We start from the raw sequence: 22,645 nt of genomic DNA, 5'->3' as shown, positions 1-22,645 counted from the left end.
GATCCTCGATGATTGGCCACCGCACTTTTATAAAGGGGACACTCCCCCGGGGCCACCTATGAGCATGTGATTTGTTTTCTCTGCATTTGTAATGATGTGTGGCAAGGGAAGTTGACACAGCTGTGTTTTTAACTCAAAGTCACACTGTAAAGTTAATCATCACACCCTTAGTTTTATCAGAGATTAACAGCATCTTTTCCAACCTACATATTTTTGTGTCCGATTATATTATTTTACCCTGAGACAAAAAAATATAAAGTTTAGGGTAAGAAAACAGACATAGTATTCAGATGAGGCTCTAAAAAGACAATGGTTTTTGCATGTTTCAATCATTTTGGATTGCATTTAATAATTATTTATAAACGCTGGTCAACAGCAAATTTTAACCAGAGATGGCTTTATGTGTCCCGTAACGTATTTTTTGACGCTGATTTAAAACAAAAAAATGACTTTGCCTTTTTGTAGTAAACATTTTGAGATATTTTCATTTTTTTCAGTTTACGGTTTGACCTCTAAAAGCTTGTGCAATACGGATTTGACCATGCATAATTTATAGCAGAAGGGGTGTGCAGACTTTTTATATGTACTGTGTATGCAAGTACACACCCGTACAAATTGTAAGTACCAGAAAACAACACCACGGCCACTGAAATATCTTAAAATAAATACACATGTACAGAAAATAAGTGAAAATCAGTTATTACTTTATTTTGGTGGTCCAACAAACAAAATTGGCCTGGAAAAAAACAACACATTCTTCTGAGGCAATCACCGCAAACAAATGAATTCTGTAACTCTGTTGTTAGACGTGTGCACCTGTCGACAGGTATTTTGGTCCACCTCTCAAAAAACTGTTCCAGCCTTCTCAGCTTTGAAGGCTTCTTTTCTCCAGTCTGCACGTTTCAGCTCCTTTCACATGCTCACAAGGCTTTCTACAAAATAATGGCACAAAATGCAGCCAAAAACTCAAACGAAGATCCACATTTTTCATTGGACTCTTCGGACGTGACCTCCCATGAACCCTGGTCTCAATTCTATTGAACGTCTGTGGAAGGATGTGAAACATGCAGACAGCTGAAGCAGTTCGCTCAACAGGAGAGAACCAAATGACCCGCGGACACTTGCTCAAGTCTCAGTGAGTATGAGAAATCATTTGTTTGCTTCATAAGGTTGCGTAACGAAATATGAAGTCTTTTTTGTCTAGGTCACTTTAATTTGTCAGTTTCTGTTTATTTCTCCTTTTTTTTTTTACAGATGGGAACAAACAATATGGTTAATTCACGAAGACTTCCGTTTTCTTTGGGTGAGTTTTCATCTGAATCAAACATTTTAAAATCATAACCCAACTATTAAAAAGACGTGTAATCCGAATGTGGTACAACACAAGCTCCAGTTTTTTGCTTTTTGTTTTTTTAATGTGTAGGAGGAAAACAGTATCGTCTCTTGTCACATGTAATCCAGTATTTCAGTCTCCATCTCATTTTCGCTTCCCTCCGATGGCTGATATTCGTCTTCCTCGTCCTCATCTTCATCCTCAGAATCATCATCTTCACCATCCTCGCCGTCGACTTTTGAACTCCGGGCAGCGCGTCTTGGTCGGATGGAGCTCTTTTGCAATGCTGGTGGAGAAATATTCGTTTAACAAAAGGCTCAGTCTTTTCAAAAAGACAGAAGAGGAATGCACTGTGAACATTAACTTCAAAAGGTTCTGGACAGGTTTCCTCAGCTTTGTGTGAACCAACTCAGCTCAATTACATGTCACGTCAAGGCTGGTGTGATGAGGCTTTTTAAACAAAAAATAAAATGTAAATACCGGTAAACATCATCGATTAGGTGTTCCATCAGGCTGGCATCAAGCACAACGCGTCGGCGGCATATTAGCTTTCAATGTGTACTCATTTGCTTACGTGCTTTTTGTGCTCGCATAACCTTCTTGACCATAACTGAGATGATGTCTCTCAGCTTGTCGGTGGTGCCCACAGGACACCAGCCATCCCGCTCACTGCACACTTGCTCCGCACCGCTGTTCTGCTGGATGACTTCCTGGATACTAGAAACACAAAGCAAAAATCATTCAGTGAATTCATAACCTGTGATTTGCAAGGACCTCACTTTTTTTCTTTATGACACAACCTCAAGGTGTGAGGGTTTTTTTTTTTTTTTTCATGACTGTTTACATTGTAGATTCTTCGATTGCAGATCCTAATCAAGATGGTTTGGGATGAGCTGGACGGTAGAGTGAAGGCAAAGGTGCCAACAAGTGCTAAACACCTCTGGGAACTCCCTCAAGACTGTTTGGAAAGCCATTTCAGGTGACTACCTCTTGAAGCTGAATGAATGGAAAGAATGCCAAGAGTGTGCAAAGCAGTAGTCATAGCTCCGTAGCTATATATCTTGGCTATTTTGAAGAAACTAGAATATAAAACATGTTTCCAGTTATTTCACCTCTTTTCGTTAAGTACATAACTCCACGTGGTCGTTCATAGTGTTGATGCCTTCAGTGAGAATCTACAATGTAAATAGTCATGGAAATAAAGAAAAACGCATTGCATGAAAAGTGTATCCAACCTTTTGGCCTGTACTGTATGCATAAGTATATATATATAAATATAAGGACATAAAAATAGGTGAGCACGAGCCTAAGGACAAAAACTGTTTAACGGACACAAGAAAAGCAGCGACTGTACGGCGCTGGGGTCTACCTTGGCACCTGCAAGTCACACAGCTGGTAAAACATCTGCCGGTGAAGCGGCAGCATGCCCTCTCTGAAAATATAGGATGATTCCTACAGACATCAAACATTGCAGAAATTAGTATCAACTTCTTCGTTTAACACCTTGTGGTACTCGTTTTAACCACCAAAATTATACACTCAAACGAAAAAAATCCATATACTCTATATACTATCCATATAGCGATATACTCAAAACAACCCCCCCCCCCCTTCCCTTTCAAATCGGGAAATGGGTTCGATGTAGATCGAACGTCGCACAGTAATGCCCTCCTATGATGTCAACTGACCTGTAGCTGATAAGAGACTGGCACTGGATCTCTACTGGTGCTTGAAGCCTCTTGAGATGGAAGTTCCGACACACTGGCCGGAGTTGGACCTGGGCACCGGCATGAAGGAAAAATTAAGCGTGCATACATGAAAAGCTCAGTTAAGAGCATTTCACCCAATCGGTGAAGACACGCTAGCCTGCCAATTTGAAATCAACCTCAATGCTCCCTACCTAACTACTGTATGATGGAAAAAGTACTCATTGAATAAATGCATCCACTGACCGGTCTTGTTGATTGCTATGGGTAGGGTGTAGTTCAGGGTGCTCCTCTTGGGTTTCACCAGCAGATCAGACATTACAAATGCTAAACACGCAAGACACAGAGGCCAAAAAGTCAATATGGAATAATGAAGTGTGCACAACGTACGCTTATTAAAGTCTCTTTAATATATTGATCAACACTTGCCAAGCTGCTGCTTATTGTGAAGTGATATGCCGCCATACAGGGCTTGCATCTCAAATTTGCAAGTCAAATTATTACCTCCTTTGGTGCTACAGCGCATCCTGTAGTCAAGCATCTGGTATATCTTGGACTCGACTTTGTTTCGGGGGTCATATCCAAACTTCACCCACAGAGTTCTCCATGGTCCTGTCACCTTGATAAGAAATGGTCCGATCTATATTATTTGATCACATTACTAGCTGGCACTTAACTGCTTGATAGTTTCGGACTCGGGACACATTGAAATAACAGTCTAACTCAGTCTACAAATAAAATCTAATCCGCTCTGTGTGTGCGCATCTAAATGAAACGAGCGAAAAGCTTTTAACTGCAAAAGCTTTTGTATCAAGTTGCAGTTTTGTACATGTAATTAGACGATGCAATTTCGACAGATATACGTAAAAGATGAAATGCTGACGCTATAGTGAAATGCTGTGGAATTGAATGAAATATTGACAAAGAATGCGATACTTGGAATGGTTTGAATCTGTCATCGAATGTGGAAGCTGGAGGCAAATATGAATACATCTCTTAATTTGGGTTTTCTTGTGAATGTGGGTAATTTGGGAGCATGAATAGTTCCCAGGGTATCATGAATGAGTTGAACATTTTGAAGTTGGAATGGTTTGAATCATCAGTCAAGAAAAGTGGAATTCAGAGGTAAATGTTGGAGGAAAAAAACAAATCACTTGAATTTAGCAATTTGACTTGGGAAATTTGGGGAATTTTTGAATGGTAATAATCCCAACATGGGCTAGATGAGATTAAATCTTTCACGTTGGAATAGTTTGAATCGTTTTAGAAATGTGAAAGGAGGGGATTAATGTAGAAAATGTTTTGATATAGGAATTCTATTCTGAAATTGAAAATTTGGAATTTTGGGGAATGTGAAAAATAACAGCACACATATCCTGAATATTTGGACTGTCTGGAATTTTAAAGGATTTTAATTAGCTGAGAAATATGAAAATAGTAAATTGCCGAAAAACTGGGACGAATAAATGATGTGAACAAAGTGTAATTTTGTGACGTGTGATTTTTTTTGGAGGACTGCATCCATAACAATGCAGTATGAATAAGAAATTGTGTCTATAAGTGACTTTATTGTCATTTGTCTTTCCCCCACCTACTTTAGGGTGACTGGGGGTAAAAAGAAAAAAAAAAGAAAAAAATATGTGCGCAATGATGTTTATTCTTTATCAGCACACCGCGTCCAGTTTGAACTCACCATGTAGTACGCCAAGACAGGCAGGAGCCTTTTGAGTTTGTCCGGGTGGATGTTGAGGTTGGCCTTGACAGCATTCCGTGACCAGATGGGCCGGCTCTCAAACATCTAGGAACAAAATTTGGCTTAGAGATAAGATAAAAGCCCAGCAGAATTATGGAAAGTTATGCCTGCTTGACATTATATAATATTGCTAAACCAAGGTCACTGATCGTGGCGTGGTGCACTCGTCTGATTTTCATGGCAGACTGCGTGAAAGTGAGTGTCAATGGTTATCTGTGTCATTTACATATATATCCTAACTGCTTTTTTTTTTTTTGTGACTAATGGCAAGCATGCTTCTGTATGGTGCTAATGAGAGTGGCGAATTTATTTATTTATTTTTTTGCTTTTAACATATAATTGTTCCATTGTGATTATCTACTGCACAGTATTTGTGCTCCACCTTTACGACGTGACGATATGAAAATGATAGTTTAGCATTTCTCCTTCGAGGAGTTGAGACAAAACAAATAATCTGCGTAATGTTGTCGTGGCCCTCCTGCGGAATATATACTGTGTATTCACATAACTCCTCACACGGCCGTGTAAATTGTCAGTCAATGGGCAGATGGTCAACATCATTTCAAACATACCTCAATAAGTTTTTCCTCAGCCTGCTTGTCATGCTTTCTCGAGCCGATATTTTGCCAATGAATCTTAGCCGCCTCTAGCGCTTCGGTAGGAACAACCGGGTCAGTGTAGCTGACGAAAATGGCATTGTGGGGCCGACGGGGTCTGCTCAAACCAATAAAACTTGTCTTGCTTGGGACATCTGCTTGTCTGTACAAACAAACGAGGAAAAGCAGAATCAAGATCATTTCTGATCCTCTTTTGTTAGAATCTCCACAACAGACATTAAAGGGAAGTCAACCCAAACATATTTTTTCAAGAATATGTTCTATGCAAGCCCGATAGTTCAAACAAGGCATTCTGATGAGTATTGCGTTTGTGGAATAGGAGTTAATCCACCCGTTCTTAGCCATCTCTCGGGGCGGCCATTTTGTCACTTCTGTCGACTGAAAATGACATCACACACCCTCAGGGCTCAGGTTACGACCAATCGCGGCTGATCTGTTTTCTGAAGCTGAGCCGTGATTGGTTGTTAACTGAGCAGTTGTGATGTCATTTTCAGTCGACAGAAGTGACAAAATGGCCGCCCCCAGAGATGGCTAAACACGGGTGGATTAACTCTTATTGCACAAATTAATCAGAGTGCCGTGTTTCAACTAGTGGGCCTGCTGGGAACATCATCTTGAAGAAAATGTGTTGGGGTTGATTTCCCCTTTAAGTACAAAGAAAAACATAAAAAGGGTCAACAGATTTAAATTATTTAGCTGAGCAAACGGAGGAAAATCGTTGAAGAGGCCACTTTGGCCACACAAGGCACTTACGGTTTCTGAGAAACATCAGCTCGGTAGAAATAATCAACTGGAGTGTCGAGACGCGAGAAGATGGCAGGGGGAAGGAAACACGGCATGGGCTGATTAAAAAACTCTTGCTTCTCGGTTTTACGAAGGATGATTTTGTTATACAAAGATGTGTGTTTTCCATCTTGACAATGTACAGCAAGGCACTGATAGTCTGCCATCCCTGGAAGAGACAAAGATCAATTCCTCAATGTTAAGTGTAGACACCAGTAGTAATGTTGATCGGCACTGTCAAAGAGGGTTTAATGTACAACATGTAAATTATTTTGGGTGCAGATTGTAGTGGTGTAGAACTGTACTGTAAATTATTGGCCCAAATTGTGTAGTTAGCTCACCTCACACATTAATTCAACAATAAATGCACTAAGAAACTTCTCAATAGCTCACTGACAGTTTGAATTAAAAAAGTTAGCAATATGATCTTTCAATCTTTTCTCATTTTTAATGTAGCTCTTTTATTGTATTTCACCAGATGTTAGAGGCAAGTGTGCAACAATGTTAAAGTAAACAAACACACATCTTCTGAACAAAATGATTGAAAAAACGGCCACAGATTCACAACCAGACCTTGAAATTTGTATGTTGTTCCAATGACTCCAAGTATTTCCATGTTGATCTCAGCAACTTTGGAGTCCCTTTTCCGGACTCTCCTTCGCACACGGAGGAGAAGGTTGCTTGACGAGAAGCGGTTTCCGCACAGAGAATGACAGAAAGGGTCCTGGGGTCGGTAGCGCAGTTCTAGCCGCCGATTCGGTTGAGTGAAGGTCTATGAAATGGGGGAATAATAATAATATTAATAATAATAACCAAAAATAACTAAAAAAAAAATAAAAAAATGAAAAAAATTGTGTACGCAGAACAAGTCTTTGATGCTTAGCACACTAATAGACCAAACTTCACTTGTAACAGGTGTTCTGAAATTCCTTCCTAGCCGTCGAGACGTCCTACCACTGCCCAATGCGCTTGCGCACGCATGCGCACAACGTCGGTAAGTGTTTTCGTGGGAATTGTCTAAATGTTTGTCCTACCTGTTGTACGTTCGGTTAAAAGATGTGAGTGCTTGCTTTTATTTTTTTTATTGAGTCTTGTTTGACTTTTTCATACTTTTGGCGTGTGTTTTCCATCATAGCTTTTAAGCATTGTGTGTTTTCTTAGTGTTATATGTTGACCACATACATTACGCAGTGTATGTACATCACGTCAGGACGTCCTACCTGCTTGCGCCTCCGTGCTTTAGAAGTATTTTCTAAAGGGATTTTTTTACGTTCTAACTACCAGCCTGCAAAACAAGCTGCAAGCGCACGGTAGTAATTTGGCTGTCAACTTAGCATTCGGTAGGAAGTTTCGCAAAAGCTCGGACGTTTGTGGTCCATCTTTTTGTTTGCATCAACTGCAAACAACTACTTCAACACATGCAATATGTGTTTGGCTCATTCATTATTTCTAATTGACTTACTTCAGACACAGTTTTTTCACCGCCAAGAGTCTCTAGCATCTTGTCAACGCTGGAAACTAACGCTGGATACTCCACGCATACCAGTTTGTTGTCCCGCAGCGCTAACGTCGACGAACTGCCAGGCACAATGTCCTGCTCATTCAAGCCGGAGAACGTCAGTTCCTTCAGCGTGAACCCCAAATTTAAATCTTTGGGATCCTCCATTTTTAATAATTCTTTCGATTTAATATGACCTAAATAGCCAGACAAAGTGTAACGAGGAAACAAAGCGAAATGTGCGGAAATATCTTGTCCAGTTTCATCCTCGCCTGCATGTCGGGCTGCAGCAAAACAATTCCGGCTAGAAACGCTCATCGTCTTATATAGTTCCGAGACCGATGTTATTATTAGAATAAACCACTATGGACATTATTTTTGATTAAATTGTATCAGTATCAGTCAATATTTCTGCTATTTTTTTATTGCCCCAAGACATTAAAAAAGTATTGATTTATAAAGCAATCAAATATCCAATCAAAGTATCTTTCCAAAGTTACAGTATAAATATAACCTTTTTTGTGCATAATAGCTCCCCAGTTTATTTTCTACAGTAAATAACTCATTGACATTGAAAATTGGCAGTGTTTTATATTAACAGAAAATCGTACTAAAAGAGGCATCATCGCGTCCTATCTGGCCACACGATGGCGATGTAAACCTTACATTTTTTTCTAAACTAAATAAGACAAAAATGAAGGAATGCTCCGATAGTTGACTTCAACAGTGTCAGTTATGATTATTTTAGATGTATTGTATTAAACTGTTACTTGATTATAAATGTATATTTTTCCATAAATCCGTGACATCCACATTAATACACGACGAGATGGCTTGGAGACAAGTAAATACATTAAGAATATATATCTATGCGTGCTTTGAGGCAAGAAAATTCATAGATAGCATAGCCATTAATAAATAATTGAATACCTGCATGAATAAATAATAATAAAGGGGGTGTTATTTCACTCACTATACTGTTGGCTATTCTCAAAGCCATTGAATGTGCTCTTATGTTGCCTGAGAGGTTCCATCCACTATTGACAGAAGAACTTCAGAAAAGAGGATTTGTGGTCTGTCCCTCCCGGAATCTGTCAATACACTAACATCCCCTCAGAGAAGAAAGGAAACAGTTGTGTCTATGTTTACCGAGTTATTAAAATGTTCCTGATATATAGGTGATTATTTTAGTGGCACTAAAGAGTTTGTTTTCATTCGAGTTAGACCTCTTTTAGTTGCCTGCGGTATTGTAAAGCATAACACTTTGGGAAAATTCATACCCCCTTTTTATTACCATCTTGCATGATTTTGGTGAATTAGTATATGCACTCACTCAATATATCAAATTCAAGAACAAGGATTTTATCACTTTAAGTGGCCTACTAAAACAAATCACACTTACCACTTGCTTGCTAAAATCAGTTCAAATTTTTTATAACGTTGAGATATTGCAATTCTTTTTACCAATCACCCTTTTTAAAGTGGCTAAATCGTTTTCCATCAATTAGTTGTGTCTATGTACTGTAATTATATGATGAGGCAATTATACATGTGTACTGTATGGTTTCATTGTCAACGGCCCTCTGAGGGAGACCCCGACTACAAAGTGGACCGTGACAAAAATTAGCTTGACATCCCTGCTCTAAGGCAAAAAAAAAAAGTGAACTATTCCACCCAATGACAATATACTGCATTGTACTGTGATATATACAATTATTGAAACAGTTTTAATGACAATTGTAACACATTTGGGTAACAAGTTGTTCGAATAAACAAGTCTTGCAATATACTGCAGCCATCATATGAAAAATGTTGACACTTACATAGTTTTACTTTTATGTCAACAATTTGAACATTCAAAGGGTTAGCTTGATAAAATATCCAATTTTACCCAAGATCAGCAAAGTGTTTGACATTGGCCTAAATGACATAGCAGTTCAGTGCTAGAATTGGTGGATTGGGGTAGGATTGGTCAAGAGGGTACCAAAGGCACTGAATGACAATCAGTTGTGTGCTATGGTGACACGTTGACGTGACGATCTGCTCTTTTGGTTTAGTTTGCAAGGAAATGTTTGACACTCCTACGTCTTTTGGCGCTATCTCTCTCAAAGCCTTGTCCGCTCCTCCCTGCCTCTTGGCTCGCTTGGTTCAACCGTTAAAGTGTGTGGAGGCCATGATAGCATTATCAGACACACTTTGCTGCCTGGGTTTCACTGGAAGAGCCTGTTGCACTCAGATTTCATGTTTTTTTTTTTTTTTTTGCTTACACTTGCTTCTCAAGTGGCACACTCCCCTATGACTTGTCTAAGCTTTTTCACGGCCAGCCTCTGAACCTGCAGCTGGCTGTTTGACAGTTGGGGAGGTAAAATGTGGTAAATCTGCCCATATTTGGAGTGTGACGTTTACATGTGTAAGGTCACGCAGACAAATTTGGCTCGCTTAAGCAAACTGTATTGATCCAAGGCACCCATTTTACAAAAGAAGAATCTCACCCATTTAAACAAAAATGTAAAAAAATAAATAAAATTAAATAAAAAAAAAAAAGACTAAAGCACTGAACTAAGGATGATTTGGACTCAATTCACTCAAAAATTGTTTTTTGCTGAAATGTAGCTTTAAGAAATTTTTTCACCCTTGTTTATAGTGGATATATATATACATATATATATATATATATATATATATATATATATATATATATATATATATATATACATATATACATATATATATATATATATATACATATATATATATATATATATATATATATCTATATATATATATATATATATATATATATATATATATCTTGTGTATGGTGACTAAACGGGAAGCTTGGATCTTCCCCTGCCGTCATTCACTGCATGAGTGTCCTTAAGCCATGTCAATGTTGCACTTATCTGTGGACATGCTGGGCCACAACACAGTGACACTGGCAATCAAACGGTATCACATCTGCACACTACTGTGACTACAGCAGACAGGATCATACAGCAACTTCCTTTGTCTAGTCATATGGAGGAAATCTGCCGACAGTTTGTCTTCTATTTGTATTCAAGAGCACTGATGAATACAAGCAAATTCCACCCTAACCACAAAAGTGTAAAAGTAACATCCAATGTGTTTTAGCTGGAGATATGCAGACACATTGCATACTTGTTACGACCCTAACTTTGTTATGATAGCCTTTTCTCGGATTTCCCGCTCCGCGTTCCATGAATTTGCCACCCCTCAGGCACATGGTTGCACAAACCAGGCATCATTTGCATGGGGAACATTTGCAAGACAAATTTGCATCGAAGCTCCATCTCCTGGGCTGATGTGGGCGTCTTGTGTTGATGAAGGAGATTGGAGGCACAACGTTCAAGTCGGATGAAGATGCCTTTTTTAGAAAACACCCAAATTGAGATCTTTGTGTTTGTTGTCATTGCATTAGTCCTCATTACCTTCTTTCAGATTTCACTTTCTTAAATTTATAAGACAGCTTTAAACATACTCAAAATGTTGAACCTTTCACCCTTATCTGCAGCGTGGCAAGTGAACCTTTTAGTGGCATGCAGCTGCACAGTTAGAAAGCAAATCAAGTACAATATATTTGCAACTTTTACAACACCTGGAGGCGCAACATGCAAATGGAAGGAGCGAACGTCTACATTAACAAAGTTCAAATTCAGCAAGCTTTTCAGCTTTATTCGGCAGGAAAGTCCCATTTATTTTTCATTCATAGAGCTTTTGATACCAGCAGTCATAATAAGGCAATGTTCCTGGTTCATGCTGCATGTTTTTTTTCTTTTTTTTGGGCCTTTTTCTCCCGTTTTTCCTGAGGCTACACGAGACCCCTCCCCTATTCACAACATGTGTCCTGTTTGCATGCCCCACCCACAATGATCCTCCGCATCCTCCTCCTCCTCCTCTTTTTTCTGTTGGTTACATGTGTTGGATTTTGATTAGCTCGGTCCCACTCAGACCAGGATGTCCCCGCAGCCCTGTAACTGTTACACAGACACAGGGGGCCTTGTTTCCTCTGTGATATCCACAAGTTTTGCATAAAGACCTCAGATTTGTTTGCCAGACAGTGAGCCTTCACATCTGCTCCGTTGCCCACACAGACACTGATTTCGGCGGAATCATACACAAATTGCGAGACGTTTGCATTCAATTCTTTTTGTTTCACTACCATGTTTTGTTTTCTGGATGGACCTTAAATCAGCTGAATACATTTGAGACCAGATTCTTGACAGCTGGCCAAACAAATTGCGTCAAAATGTGGCAGCAGCAATGCTGAATTGCTTATAATAATAATAATAATAATAATAATAATAATAATAATGATAATAGTAATAATAATAATAATAATAATAATACGAATAATCATGATGATGAAGATGATGATGACGAACTGGTGGCGCCCCCTCCCAAAAGAAAATCTATTACAACCCCCCAAAATCTTCAGAAAATGCCAATAATGAAAATACCCAAAAGTCAATCGTCTGGCCAGGCACCCGGTACGGTCCAAGCATGTTTCTGGGGGCAATAAACACCCCTCTAGCTTCGCCCGTGTGTGTCCTATTACAAGTCAGTGTGTGGCTTAGAATTAGAGTAGAAATGTAATGCATTTAAAAATACATGCATGAAAATTACAGTAGCTGGTGGTTGGTTGCGTATCTACCAGCGATGCTTCATCCTGTTAAATTAAATTAAACAAACCCTGGTGATGATCAGATTTGCCCGAAGCATCTTAAAAGTGCTAACTGGTTTGGTGTTTGAGCAAGGTGGTGAGTTTTCCTTAAGAGACTGTTTGTTGAAGTAAATCCAATGTGCTGGCTGGGTGTGGTGACAGTTGACTAAGCAATCAATCCCTTTTTGCCAGCCTATTAGATAATCCCTGTATCCCAGTCACCTCAGTGCACTCTTAAGACCAAGCAGCAACAGTGGACGTATGCAGGTGTGTGTGGCCAAACTTTAATAATGCCTCACCTGTTGGTTTGTGTAATTCTGATTTCTAGCTGTGATTACAGTTCTAGTTGTCAAATTCAGAGAAGGACTGAATGCAACTTTTTTGATTTCTCCAGGCTTGGCTATTTGTGTGTCATTTGAATGCAAGATGGCATCTTTTTCAGTAAAATAGAGGAGGTTCATGAAAGAAAAATCTCTTGACAAAGATTACAGATCTTAAATTTGAGGTCTTCTTTCAACAACATATTGATTATGCAAGCTGTTGTGATTCTAGTGTTCCTTATTGTTCGAAATATTTTGCTACCCTCACATAGCCAAATAGCGTAACCCCAAAAAGTGTGAAACCCCTCTCAGTAAGCTATGAAAAATTGCAAAACGGATTACTACGGTAGGCACAATTTCTGAGACAGTGAAAACCTCCAAAGTAAACAAGAACACTTTACATTTCATAGATTTTGATAAAGTGTCCTACCAGGGCAGTTAAAGTACATCTATAACTGCTGTCAGTATAGTGGAGGAGTGTGCGTGACCTTTACTAGGCCTCACGAGTGAGCTAAAACACTTTGAACCAAACCAGAATGAGCTGGAAGAGGCGTGTTGACAGAGTTTATCACATCATTTTACTAGACTAACAGTTGACATGTATTTTACCCTGGAGGGAACAGGACAGAACAACCACAGCTTCAGCTCATTCTTTATTGTCATAGAATGTAATGAATGAAATACGACAGCAAAGAACTCACCTAGGTGTAATTCTTAAAAAAAACAACAACACATCTCCCCAACAGTTATACAACACTTGAAAGCAGAAAACTTGTAATATATTAACTCGATACAGTTGTAATATCCCATCCATCCATCCATCCATCCATCCATCCATCCATCATCTATAACGCTTTACCACACATATCAGCAGAGCGCAGTCTGCCCGCGCCTTGATCAAATTCTGCAAAATCATGTTACAACACCTACACCAAAACTTAGACATGCTCTTACCTGGTCTAAAGTCTAGTCTACTATCTGTCGCCAAATTTGTCTGGTTGAAAATGTCATCTGTCCGCCCAGAAATGCACAGCGCAGCCTGCCAAGTTCCCAAACACAGTAGACTTGCCCTGGCACAAAAATGAAGCTGTCACGGGCGCCCGTCTGTAAAAATAGAGCCCGAAATCGTTCTGAAATTTGAAATGCAATATTTGCTGAAGTTAGTTAGCAACCTGACTGTGTACTAGACAGCTTGCCAACTGTATCATGCGGCTAAACCACCAGGCATCTTCCAATCCATTGCTGACATTTGCCAAAAATGTCCACCCTGTCATTTTCCACCCTGTCACTAAGCTCACATATTATGCTGTTTGCATGTACATTGTCTGCTTTCAATTCATTCATTTTAAAAAATAACTCTCCAGTGCGGGAGCTTGACCAGTATGCATTTCTAACAGGCATCACACCGACAACCATATATGGGTATATGGCATATGAGCTTCTATGGTAAATCACACATTTTCGGGTGTGAAATGGGGACATTGTAAAGGCACCTTATGGTGATATTGACTCAATAAATACATTTTAAGTCTGGTTTCACTAACTAAAGGGTCCAGCCCTAAACAGGTGTATCATAATGAAGCCTCCTGTTAATACATACTTTGAATTATTTTTAAACACTCCAACAAAGCCATTCGGCTCAGTCATATTGAAACGTGTACCTACATCAACTGCAACGAACTGCAGTCTTGACATTCTGATTAAGGGGCTGAACGGCTGTAAAGGTCAGAGCCGGGACATACAGCGCATATGAGCGGTGGCTGTTGACGTGTCACTTAATGCTGTGCTGGCTCTCGTGATGCCTGCGAAGGTCCACTTTGCGCTGGAAGCCTTTGGAGCAAATGCCACACCCAAATGGTTTGAAGCCTGTGTGTTTCCTACTGTGGGTGATCAGGTTGGAGCTCTGGCTGAAGGCTTTACCACACACTTGGCACTTGTGGGGTTTCTCACCTGAGAACACACACAAACCATTAAAAAAATAAAAACATAACATAAAATAAAATTTATTATTTAATTGTATTTGTTTAAAGGAGCAGCTGTATGCTTTATACAAATAACTGCTTCTGGAAAATCTGGTTTTGTCACTACACCTGAGGTGGTAGCAAGCATAGAGATAATACTTGCATTTGTATCTATTCTTGAACCACAACTATTGCACTGACAGCTGCTTGAAAATTGTGAGATTTTGCTAAAAGGGCTTTTTTTTCTGATTCATCAGTCTTGGAAAACAATACTTTACAACCCGACCATTCCAACAGCCACGCAATTCATTTCAAACATTGTCAATACGTCATACCTGTGTGAATATATGTATGTTTCTTCATGTCAGACTTCTGATGAAACCTCTTCCCGCAGAACTGACACGGGTACGGCCTCGTGTCTGAGTGGATGAGGAGGTGCGTGGACAGAGTGGAGGAGCGCTTGAAGGACTTCCCGCACATCTTGCACTCAAAACTTTTTTCCTGGACAAAGGCAAACACAGTACGCGTCCACATGATTGTCAGTGCAAGATGAACTTCATTCAATTTCAGATGTTGTCATTGGCCAGAAACTAAGGAGATTCCTTCATTCGTTCATTCATAATATTTAAATACTGAAAAATAAATAGTCATACAACTGCCTTTAAAAGCTTTAAAGGGGAAAGTCAACCCAAACATATTTTATATGTTGTTGAAAAAAAGGCATTATGATTCATATGAAATATGAGTTAAGCAGCAAAATCCACCTGTTTTTAGCCATCTCAGGGGGCGGACATTTTGTCACTTCTGTCGACTGAAGTTGACTCACGGCTCACCTGTTTTCTGAAGCTGAGCTATGATTGGTTGTTATCTGAGCCCTGAGGGTGTGTGATGTCCTTTTCAGTCAACAGAAGTGACAAAATGGCCGCCCCCAGAGATGGCCAAAAACGGGTGGATTTTTGCTGCAAACACAATATTCATCAGAATGCCTTGTTTCAACTAGTGGGCCTGCAAAGAACATATTTTTGAAAAAAATATGTTTGGGTTGACTTCCCCGCTAAGGTTATAAATAATTAGAAGTAATACAGAGTTAAAGTTGTCTTCACTGTGGGTGTTTATGACCAATTCTATTATTTTTTCCCAGTGTAAGCCTGGATACATTTTGAGAAGATGAAACTCATTACTTCATTTATCAGTATGTCGCTAACAAATGAGACACATGACAACATACATTCTGCATTTTATCATATTTAACATCTTTAATCATACAAAGTATTTCAGGGTTTGTACCTGGGAGTGGACATTCATGTGTTGCTCGAGACTGACTGCGTGGCCAAAGGTTTTCCTGCAGATACTGCAGCCAAAAGGTCTCGTTCCACTGTGGGACCTCCTGACATGAACCTCCAGGCCGTGAGACGTTGAGAACACCTGAAGCACAGTTGAGATGTCAACAGACTTATAATAGACTTATATGGAATAAATTGTCAGTGAGCTAAAAACAATGTGTGACCTCCTCTTGCCAAATAGTGAGCTGTCGTTGGCTCCACTGCAATGCCCCTTGTCTACATACACGTTTGTACCTACTACTTCTACTATCACTACTACAACAACTATTAACAACTGCTTTTCAAACTAAAAAAAAAAGGTTATACTGCATCTATATATAAACAACATTTGGAGACACTGTACAGGCTTTTCACATCAGACATTAAATAGTAGCAGCATATCGTCGCCGTCCTGTGAAAAACACTGATTGTCTAATTTTGGAAACATTTTTAATTTTTACTTGAATGCGATGTCTGTAACGCGGAAACACCATTCACGTAAAAATAAGATTTTTTTTAAAAAAAGGGTCATAAGTGTTTTTCACAGGACAGCGACAATATGCTAAGTCGCTGACAACATGAAGTTGTCAAATAGTGAGCCCAAACTTACTGGTGTAACCTGTTTTCACTTCCAAATGTTGAATTATGATTTAGCAAGGTTTCATAACATCATTTCACCTCATATAAACAGTTTTCCGTACAAGGGCTAAATCTCACACTTAACATCCATACCTTATCACAGGTGATACAGTGGTAGGTGTTGCAGTTTGGGGAGTAGTGTGTACTACAGTCCAGAGGCTGCTGGTTCTGTGGGCTGCGGCTGATGTGCGTGTTGTACAAACTGGCGGCATGCTGCAGCACCGCCGGGCTGAAGCCCAACTGATAAGGAGAGGGGACTTGCTCCCAGGAATATGTCGGCTTATAGTAAGAAGGGAATTCTCCCCTCTGAGGATCTGAGGAGCAAAGAAAGATTACTTAGAAGGTGCGCCTGAAAGGCTCCGGGACTTTTGTCAAAAGGTATATTTCATGTACAAGTTTTCTCCTAATGCACTTTTACAGCCTTCTCTACTATGCCTTCATTCATTTCTGGAAGGATTCCTCCAGGATCCTCCGCAACTCCATTGTCATCATGGCCGTTTTGATGTGGTCAAGGTCTTCAAAACAGGTCCTCTTCACTGCCATTGAGTTTGGTCAAGAGGAAAAATAAATCAAACTGAGCCAGGTCGAGTGAGTGGGGACGTTGCTCCAGCACGCCCATGTTCTTCTCGGATGCTCAGGGCATTGTGAGCAGGTGCGTTGCCATGGTGTGAGAACACAACTTGCACCTCAATCTCGTGCAGCAAACGATGCAAATGCCACCCGATATTTGTAGACGTGCAGCCATACTGAAGAGGAGAGCTTGTCGTTTGTAGTTTGGGTGTGAAATATATCATACGTGACACCAGTCCCGGAACTTTACTGACACACTTCGTAGTTTAACATCTGTAATTCTAGTCATGCCTGCAGGAAAATAAGACGCTCACCTGTTGGGTAGTACGGCTTTGTGGGAGCTTCAGGGGGTCTGGTGGGCTCTGCGTGCACAAGTAAAGGACTCTGAAGTTCTTCCTCCTCTTTTTCTAATGGTTTGAGGTCTGTTTGGGAATGCAGGCTCTCAGATTGAGGCCTGTCCAATGAGTCTGTGATCTGAGGTGAGACACCTTTAAATCCAAAACAATGTAGGTTGGTTGACTTTGATAAAAACCCAAAGCTCCTAAATCAAAACTAATTTATAATTTTTCTCCTCATCATTTATTTCAAATTGAGGTCAATTTGTCCAAAATGTGGATTAGCTGGACTGTGGTGAATAATGATGAAAGGAGTTGACAGTATAATTGCTATGTTATTGAAATCGACGTTAATAATTGTTTCATAATTAATGTTTCAAACTTACCTGTCTCATCTTCGTACAATCGATGCACATTAAATGACGTGCTCCGTTTGTTTTTCACCAGGAATGATCGTGGCATGTCGACTCTATAAGCACAAATAACACGTTGCTTTATCGCCAAAAAGAAGTCATGAGTAAATATTCATTTCAATTTCCGTGAAAAAAAGCTCGAGCTTTGTCAAAGTGGAAATTTCAAAAGGTTTTTGTCAAGATTTTAAATGGGAACAATGCTTTAAAAGAATAGTACGCAAAGCATTGTAAAAGCTCTAGTCAAGCCAAACATAAAAGTGTGTAAACTTTTCCTTGATAGCAGAAACTCACTTCAACAAGATCCAATAATAAAAAAAAAAAAGACAAAAGAAGAAAAAAAAGAAGACAAATCTTTTTCCTCGTTTAGACCTTAGTGTGTCTCACAAAAAAATCCTTTCCTTCAAGTCCCAAAAGCAAAACAGCGTAAAAGCATCGCACTTGTTGCTCTTTCTTTTTCTCCCCTCCCTGATTTCCAATCAGATAATTTCGCCGGAGAATCTGACTGTGGTTTCAACCAATGGCAGAGCCAACCTGGAGAAGGCAATTTGCGTAGTAGACGCACGGGGCCTCCTGCTTGTACAGTTACACTGAACACACAGCTGGAGGGGGAAATATATATAAAAAAAACTGCTAAACTTATACAAACTTGGCAAAGTTTTATACGGAGGCTGATGATTCAGATGCGTTTCGGGCGTTAGGTTATGGTTATATGTTTTTTTTTTTAATTGTTAGTGTTTTTTAAATGTATTTCTTTCTGTCGACTGTATTTCTCCTGTAAAATACGGCCACCAGTACAGACAAAAGTAGTTTTGTCATCCAATAAAACATTTTTGTTTTTCCTTCAGTGGTTGATGATTTTTATCACACGCTACTATTTGAAAGCCTTGTGCGTGTGATTTAAGTGCATGGGTAACAAGTCACATGAGACTTAGCACCTCTAAAGATACACACACCAAACCAGTCTCGGAGAAGATGTTGACTTAAATTCTGTATTTACTGGTGAATACAATAAAATAATTGTCAGTGGTGACAGATTTTCTCAAACCTATAGGGCGCTTTAGTCTATTATGCCGAATGCAAGGAGTAATTTACGATATGACATACCCCTTAACAACAACAACAACAACAACAAATAATAGTAAAAAGAATAGATGGTGATGGCACTACCTCGTCACATGCAATTACAAATATAAGACTTATTAAGAAAATATGGTGGGATAATTAGCGGCAACCATGTAATATTCGAGCGCGAGAGTTAACTGGGAGAAGTGTAAGTGCGACATCTTGTGGACAAAATTGATACTATGCCTTGAACTCAATTTGCAGCACCAAACTGTAGTGCACTTTGAAAAACAAACCGCAGCCGAAGCGAAGTGCTGTACATAAAAATCCAACCTAAAACAAATCAACATACATAACACATTTTATTCAACTTTTCAATCTGTGATGCAAGTAAAAAAGTGTCGATTTTTTTCATCTCTGCTTAAAAAAATCGAATTTGTTGAAATTTTCACTGAAGTAGCCTTAAGTAACAAAGAGTACCGCATCTGTTCTTCGTTACTTCCCATCATTGTAAATAACTTTTTCTTTCTAAATTTTCACATGCATATTCTAGAAAGTTTGTTTGAGTTAAGATTGCTCAGGCCACTTATTGATCACCAAACGACGTGATCGGTCAAGTGTCCGCGCGTGCGCTGTCAACATGTGGGTCACGCGAAACCGCATCACTCAAACTTCAGGCATCCGCCATCCAAACGAGCAGATGGGACAAACACACTCGCGCCCTGACAAGAGAGTGAATATTCCTTTTGAGCGCAGATTAAAATTTACTTCGACTATTTGCCACAATCACGTGTTTGGTTTCATAGTGAATGAGTTAAACAGGTTTAGTGGAGGAGATTTCAGGGCGCTAACTTGTGGGATTAGTTTGCATGCAGCCTTTCAGCGGAAGCCGATTGTGGAGGGGTGGGCTGTGAGATGTTCAAGATGGCGGCGCCCTGTGGAGTGAAGCTACTCTAGCAGGTAAACAGCTTCGATTGTATGGATTCTTAATTCTAAAAAGAATCTCAACACGCGTATGTTGCTTTATGAACCGCCGATTGCGTGGCTGGCTCTCCAACCATTTCCTGTGTCTGACAGGCAATATTAAATCCCGAGCGAGTCTGGGTCGCTGCTGCCAGCTAACGTTAGCTCTTGGCGGTGGGACTGACTTGTTTTTGTAAAGAGCCACGGTCATGGATTTTCACCACAGGTTGGCCCTTCAAATATTTCGTGGCCCTTTCGCTGCGTGTGGTGTTGGGTTTGAGGCTGTGCCTGCTTTGTGGAGCGACGGTGGCTACATATTTGTATAATCGGATGAAGTAAACCCAACCCTGGCCATTGTTCTCTGTGAGTTGTTTACGCCAAGCAGCAGCAGGCAGTGGTCAGTACACACACACACGCACACACGCACGCACGCACGCACGCACGCGCGCACACATTCACATGCGCTTTGGCACATATGCAAAACACACTGCGGCCTGGCCTTGTGTATTGCACTCAAGATGTGAATATACATAAGCCTCTTGTTTGTTGCACCTAAATCCGATGTTGCATTCATTGCCCTGCGTCATTGGTGTGATATTTTAGTTCTTCTCAAAATTAGCGTGACAGGTGTTCCTCAGTCTATATTAGTGATGAAACGCTATAGTATTACAGTAACCAAATCTATCCGGCATACTTAATATCACAGTATTTTGAAAATAAATGTTGTTCATACAGGACCAAGAACAATCAACCATAGGAGTTTTAGCACATAGTAGGCAGCAACAATTAAAATGAGTTTTAATGCATCTAAGACCGTGGGCTGCACCATTATGGCCTGAATGCTAATCACAGTTATATTCATATTGTAATTATGATTATTGATCACTGTTGTTCATCATATAAACAGTTTTTGGCGCAAAAAGAAACTTTGAAATATATTGGCATTTTAGGAAAACCTAAATGACAATTCAAATTTTAGCAGGGGTGAGTCCTCTAGTTCCCGGGTACCTCAATTAAAAACAGTGCTTGAAGAATTTTTTCTCTGCTTCGAGTACTCGTTCGGGACACAATGAAGCTTGCCGCAGCAACTCTTGCTCATGCTGTGCATGATGGTAACACGCGGTGAGAATGCCAGCTTCAAAATAAACTATCTTAACAAAAAATCAAAAAATACATGGACATAAAAGCCTTGACACCCTTTGATTTTGAAGTTGCTCCTGGCAACGTGTGTGGCTTCCTGACTCTGGTTGGGGCCAGTTTTGCCCTAACAAATAATTTGCTAACAAAACAACACTCATCCTGAAATCATATTCAATCCTTAATAAAGAACGCTAAAAATACAAATTTATGAATTGCGCTGACATAGACATACTGCACCTTTTGCCAGCGTTGGCAAGAGCCGTCAGACTACTTTTCAAAGGCAGTTAAATAGGCGATAATGACTCGGCACACTTTCTCTGACAGCCTGACACAGTTACAGTTCTTGGTGATTATTTTTTTTTTTACAAACCAGACTTACTAAAATGTGCTGTTTTAGCTGGCAAAATGGCTACTGTGGTTCTGACATCACTTCGTCCCATACTTACTGTTTCTAGAGCAGAAAATATGGTTTGTTCAGCTGCTATGCACAGTTTAAATTGAAGTAAAACATTTGTGGTTATCTAAAAATGAAAACTAGTTGGTTGTTCATTATTAAGTGAACTGTTATTTTCTCTCCTGTAGTCATAATTGTTCTTTAATCAAGCAAATTGTTTTATTTTGAACTTAAATGATGTGTTGCAGAGTGACTATTCTGCCTTTTTTCATAAATAAATAAAATCGTTAAAATGATCTGTTAATGGCTTAATAGATATTTTGTGTATTAAAATAGTGGTATTGGTTACTTGGTATCGGTGAGTATTCGAGGTGAGCATTTGTACTGGTATCGGTCTGAAAAAAAAGTATCGAACATTCCTAGTTGTTAACAACCTTGCCGAATTTGAACGGTTAAAAAAAATCTTTAGAATCTTGAAAAATCAAACTTATCTTGCCATTTTTGCCTTTGCAGCGCACCGGTAGATCTGTGGTGCTAAATCGTTTCGTCTGCAGCCGAGAGTTGCTGATGATAACGCTTTTGCGGTGCTCCACTTCAGTCCCGTTTGGCTGTTACGTTCTTATGTAGTGGCGGAGGGACGATTCACGCTGAAGGCGCTGAAAGCTATCATAGTCTTTTGCATCAACACACCGCACATTTTTTTATGGCTGTCATTAATTAGAATGGTCTGCGGGCGTGCCAAGCCTCCTCATAAGAGGAAAATAGTTAACAAAACTTAATAAAACAATAAAAGTTAGCAACCGTGGTTACATCATCTTCCCAATCTCCACTTCAAAGAGAGTCATGAGCGATGCAAAACAAAAACAAAATCATGAGCTGACAAGGCAGTGTACTAGGCGGAAATGAATCTGCTCACAAACCTACCTCTGTGGCTGATCTGCCAATGAAGCATCACAGCTATCGAGTGAACTAAACAGGCCCAATCAAATGTATCTTATCGTACTTATTCTTGTCTAAAAAGCAAACCATCTTGAGGCCATATAACCACATAAAAGTCTCCCATGGATATCCACCAGGCTGTTGCTTCTTCTTCATTTCTTATTTCATCTTTGTCTGTTATCTCTGTATGTACTCATCTTACATAGCTCCCCCTAG

At 39.7% G+C, this 22,645-nt stretch overlaps 3 protein-coding genes and 1 long non-coding RNA gene across 9 annotated transcripts in view; 2 read left to right on the top strand and 2 right to left on the bottom strand.

Annotated features, from left to right (window-relative positions):
* Positions 1-683: 683 nt before the first annotated feature.
* On the bottom strand, positions 684-8,060 carry gtf3c5 (general transcription factor IIIC, polypeptide 5). Its single transcript, XM_086053215.1, has 11 exons — positions 7,655-8,060; positions 6,766-6,964; positions 6,163-6,361; positions 5,365-5,551; positions 4,733-4,837; positions 3,544-3,658; positions 3,286-3,366; positions 3,022-3,110; positions 2,703-2,785; positions 1,908-2,050; positions 684-1,619 (listed from the first exon to the last, which is right to left on the bottom strand). The coding sequence occupies exons 1-11, from the start codon at positions 8,006-8,008 to the stop codon at positions 1,447-1,449; spliced, it is 1,728 nt and encodes a 575-aa protein (XP_085909341.1). The 5' UTR covers positions 8,009-8,060; the 3' UTR covers positions 684-1,446.
* LOC147135822 (uncharacterized) lies at positions 7,118-16,134 on the top strand. 2 transcript variants are annotated; one of them, XR_015089807.1, is made up of 4 exons: positions 7,118-7,186; positions 15,047-15,172; positions 15,794-15,844; positions 15,931-16,134. It is a non-coding gene; the product is annotated as an uncharacterized LOC147135822 (long non-coding RNA). The 2 variants fall into 2 exon arrangements; XR_015089806.1 differs by having other exon boundaries at positions 15,923-16,134.
* The window catches only part of gfi1b (growth factor independent 1B transcription repressor), a 10,561-nt gene continuing 1,247 nt past the window's right edge, over positions 13,332-22,645 (bottom strand). Inside the window, exons 1-7 of one of the 4 annotated variants that reach the window (XM_086053216.1) lie at positions 22,415-22,579; positions 17,905-17,987; positions 17,498-17,671; positions 16,707-16,927; positions 15,940-16,077; positions 14,988-15,153; positions 13,332-14,641 (exon numbers count right to left, since the gene is read on the bottom strand). In XM_086053216.1, the coding sequence (XP_085909342.1) occupies positions 14,463-14,641; positions 14,988-15,153; positions 15,940-16,077; positions 16,707-16,927; positions 17,498-17,671; positions 17,905-17,980 (954 nt within the window). In that variant the 5' untranslated portion in view covers positions 17,981-17,987; positions 22,415-22,579 and the 3' untranslated portion in view covers positions 13,332-14,462. Of the gene's footprint in view, positions 14,642-14,987; positions 15,154-15,939; positions 16,078-16,706; positions 16,928-17,497; positions 17,672-17,904; positions 17,988-18,222; positions 18,388-22,414; positions 22,580-22,645 lie in introns of those variants that run through there. The other 3 variants (XM_086053219.1, XM_086053217.1, XM_086053218.1) reach the window with 3 other exon arrangements.
* Positions 19,683-22,645, top strand: part of tsc1b (TSC complex subunit 1b) — an 18,656-nt gene continuing 15,693 nt past the window's right edge. The window contains exon 1 of one of the 2 annotated variants that reach the window (XM_086053213.1): positions 19,683-19,953. The gene's annotated coding sequence lies outside the window, so the exon portion shown is untranslated. The other variant, XM_086053214.1, reaches the window with a different exon arrangement.

Source organism: Filicampus tigris, chromosome 15 (assembly GCF_054856515.1).
Source record: "Filicampus tigris isolate MCC_2025a chromosome 15, RoL_Ftig_1.0, whole genome shotgun sequence".
In the NCBI taxonomy this organism is placed as follows: Eukaryota; Metazoa; Chordata; class Actinopteri; order Syngnathiformes; family Syngnathidae; genus Filicampus; species Filicampus tigris.
The sequence above is the reverse complement of the archived record's forward strand: the minus strand, read 5'-3'. Positions and strand labels throughout refer to the sequence as shown.

Coding starts and splice junctions, on each gene's coding strand:
- gtf3c5 (XM_086053215.1), bottom strand. CDS start 8,008: ATGAGCGTTTCTAGCCGGAATTGTTTTGCTGCAGCCCGACATGCAGGC. Junction 6,362..6,765: donor AACAACATACAAATTTCAAG/GTCTGGTTGTGA, acceptor TGTCTCTTCCAG/GGATGGCAGACTATCAGTGC. Junction 3,367..3,543: donor GCGCTGTAGCACCAAAGGAG/GTAATAATTTGA, acceptor TTGCGTGTTTAG/CATTTGTAATGTCTGATCTG.